The sequence below is a fragment of the Terrapene carolina genome, unplaced genomic scaffold, assembly GCF_002925995.2.
Source record: "Terrapene carolina triunguis isolate 2854851 unplaced genomic scaffold, T_m_triunguis-2.0 Scaffold34323, whole genome shotgun sequence".
NCBI lineage: Eukaryota > Metazoa > Chordata > Testudines > Emydidae > Terrapene > Terrapene triunguis.
In genome coordinates this window covers 1-2,859 of record NW_020698674.1, presented here as the reverse complement: position 1 = coordinate 2,859, position 2,859 = coordinate 1, and the positions used below count along the sequence as shown (strand labels likewise).

At 51.2% G+C, this 2,859-nt stretch overlaps 1 protein-coding gene across 1 annotated transcript; it reads right to left on the bottom strand.

Annotated features, from left to right (window-relative positions):
- Nucleotides 1–5: 5 nt before the first annotated feature.
- Nucleotides 6–2,654, bottom strand: LOC112125587 (tubulin alpha chain-like; the record flags this gene model as incomplete). Its single annotated transcript, XM_026646181.2, has 3 exons — nt 2,448–2,654; nt 1,915–2,063; nt 6–944 (listed from the first exon to the last, which is right to left on the bottom strand). Coding segments are annotated over exons 1-3 (1,269 nt in total), but the record flags the coding sequence as incomplete, so codon positions are not given.
- Between the last annotated feature and the right edge of the window lie 205 nt (nt 2,655–2,859).

Sequence of the window (2,859 nt, the reverse complement as noted above, 5' to 3'; positions counted from 1 at the left end):
GCAGAGTCCCTGCCAACTTCCTCATAGTCCTTCTCGAGAGCAGCCATGTCCTCCCTGGCTTCGGAGAACTCCCCCTCCTCCATCCCCTCCCCCACATACCAATGCACAAAGGCCCGTTTCGCGTACATCAGGTCAAACTTGTGATCCAGACGGGCCCAGGCTTCTGCAATAGCCGTGGTGTTGCTCAGCATGCAGACGGCCCGCTGCACTTTAGCCAGGTCTCCCCCCGGCACCACAGTGGGGGGCTGGTAATTGATGCCCACCTTAAACCCAGTTGGGCACCAGTCCACAAACTGGATGGACCTCCTGGTTTTGATGGCTGCTATAGCTGCATTCACATCCTTGGGCACCACATCCCCCCGGTACAGCAGGCAGCAAGCCATGTATTTGCCTCGGCGAGGGTCACATTTCACCATCTGGTTGGAGAACTCAAAGCAAGCGTTGGTGATTTCAGGCACCGAGAGCTGCTCGTGGTAGGCTCTCTCTGCCGAGACTATGGGCGCATAGGTAGTGAGGGGGAAATGTATGCGGGGATAGGGCACCAAATTAGTTTGGAATTCAGTGAGATCCACATTCAAGGCACCATCGAACCTCAGGGAAACCGTGATGGACGACACTATCTGGGCTATCAACCTGTTTAGGTTGGTATAGGAGGGATGCTCAATATCAAGGTTCCGGTTGCAGATGTCATAAATGGCCTCATTGTCCACCATGAAAGAACAGTCCGAGTGCTCCAGCGTGGTGTGGGTGGTCAGGATGGAATTGTAGGGTTCCACCACCGCAGTGGAGACCCGTGGGGCAGGGTACACCGAGAACTCCAGCTTGGACTTCTTCCCAAACTCCACTGAGAGACGCTCCATCAAGAGGGACGTGAATCCAGAGCCTGTGCCTCCTCCGAAGCTGTGGAAGACCAGGAACCCTTGAAGGCCATTGCATTGGTCAGCCTGCACAAGGTAAGAGGACATTGAACTAGTGTTGGTCATGCTACCCATACTGGGTCCCCTCTTCCCTTCCATCACCATCCAGACATCAGCTACTTAACACGTGCCCATGATGGGATAACTGAAGGTCTGTGTGTAATTATGATGCATAAATACAAAGTCAGAAGTAGTTTGTAATGACAATCTGTTGGGGAACTGAAGATTGCTAGACATCAAGACAAGAACTCCCAAAACAGCAACCAGATAATACTGGTGGAAGATTTTATTGAATAAGTCAGCCAGCCGAGGTAGAACACAGTGCCTGTACCAAGCAAGATGCTGGTTCATGAGTCAGCTTGAGGGTTTCCTCCCATCCCAAGAATGACCCTCGTCAGCATTCACTGAATTAAAGGCTTGGTGCTAGATTCCCATACAACAGCTGGGTGGGCAAATGCCATTACAGGTTGACATTGTGGCTGGTCTATTCTTGGGTTGCTGTTCCACTGACAGTTCCAGCTAAAAAACCCCAACACAACGATCACATGGGAGTGAGATACAATTATTCCTCTTGACTTTCAGCCAGAGGTAGGCTTTCAAGTTAGCTGTCTAGGCAGTGAGAGGCCGGTGCCTGACAGCACTAAATCTGCTACTGAATGAGCAGCTGCTCATTCAGTAAGATTCTCAGTGCTAGAGGAGTATTTGAGAAGCCCCCACAAGGAGCTCTATTTCTAGGCTAACTACGGGAAGAGCAAGTCAAGGCTTTGCCTCCTTATACCAGGAGTGATGGGCTCTGTATTTACCTCACCTCAGCCAGCAAAGAGACCATGAGAGGAGCACAGCATAAAGGAAATCCCTGGACTGAAGTTCTACCCACTCCCCAACAGTCCTGTTAAGTCCCTCATCCCTCACCGGCGTTATTCCAGTCTGGTTTAGACGGGTTGCAGTCCCTTCGACTTCTAAAGGGAAGTACAGAAAAAGAAGTTTGCCTACTTACCATTTTACGAGTCCTATCAACCACGGGATCTATGATTTCCTTCCCAATGGTGTAGTGGCCACGGGCATAGTTGTTGGCAGCGTCCTCCTTGCCACTGATCAGCTGCTCAGGATGGAACAGGGAGCGGTAGGTCCCAGTTCGGATCTCATCTGTAAGGGAGGAGGGGTCATGAACACCTTCAGGGCCTCAGCTTGAGAGCTGTGATTTAGTCAAAGTTTCATTGTAGAGCATGTTCCAGGGTCTCTGCTGTTGACTGAGTGTGGGTACTACAATCTGGGCACTAAGGCCCAGATCCACAAGGTATTTGGGCTCCTAACTTCCATGGAAGCCAACAGAAGTTAGGCCACTAAACAGCTTTTGTGGATCTAGGCTCAGACAGGATTACCCCCAAACGCTGGGTTGTCTGCAGGAAAAGCTCCGTGTCAGAAGTTATTGAGAAGTGGAGAGGAAGGTTGTGTTTTCCCCTCTTCCCAGCAGGTCAGTGATAGAAACTCTAAGAAGGGATCTGGTCTATGCAGATTCCGGTGTCTTACCAATGACTGTGGGTTCCAGGTCTATGAACAGCGCTCTGGGCACGTGCTTCCCTGACCCAGTCTCACTGAAGAAGGTCCCAAAGGAAGAATCAGCTTGCCCCAAGGACTTCTCCAAACAGATGATTCCATCCGGCTGGATCCCATGCTCCAGACAGTACAGCTCCCAGCAGGCATTGCCCATCTGCACGCCAGCCTGGCCAATATGGACAGAAATACACTCCCGCTGCATGGGGAAGAGGCACACAAAGAAGTTGCATCCATGAAACTGTGGCTTTAACTGTGTGGTTCAGTCAGTGTTTCACGCCCAGAAACAGGGAGCCAGTCACGCCACTTCCATCCCTGCTCAGAGCTACAAGTGTTGCTCAAGAGCAGCTTGGGTGTGGGGAGGTTCATCCATCACTTCTGGGAAATG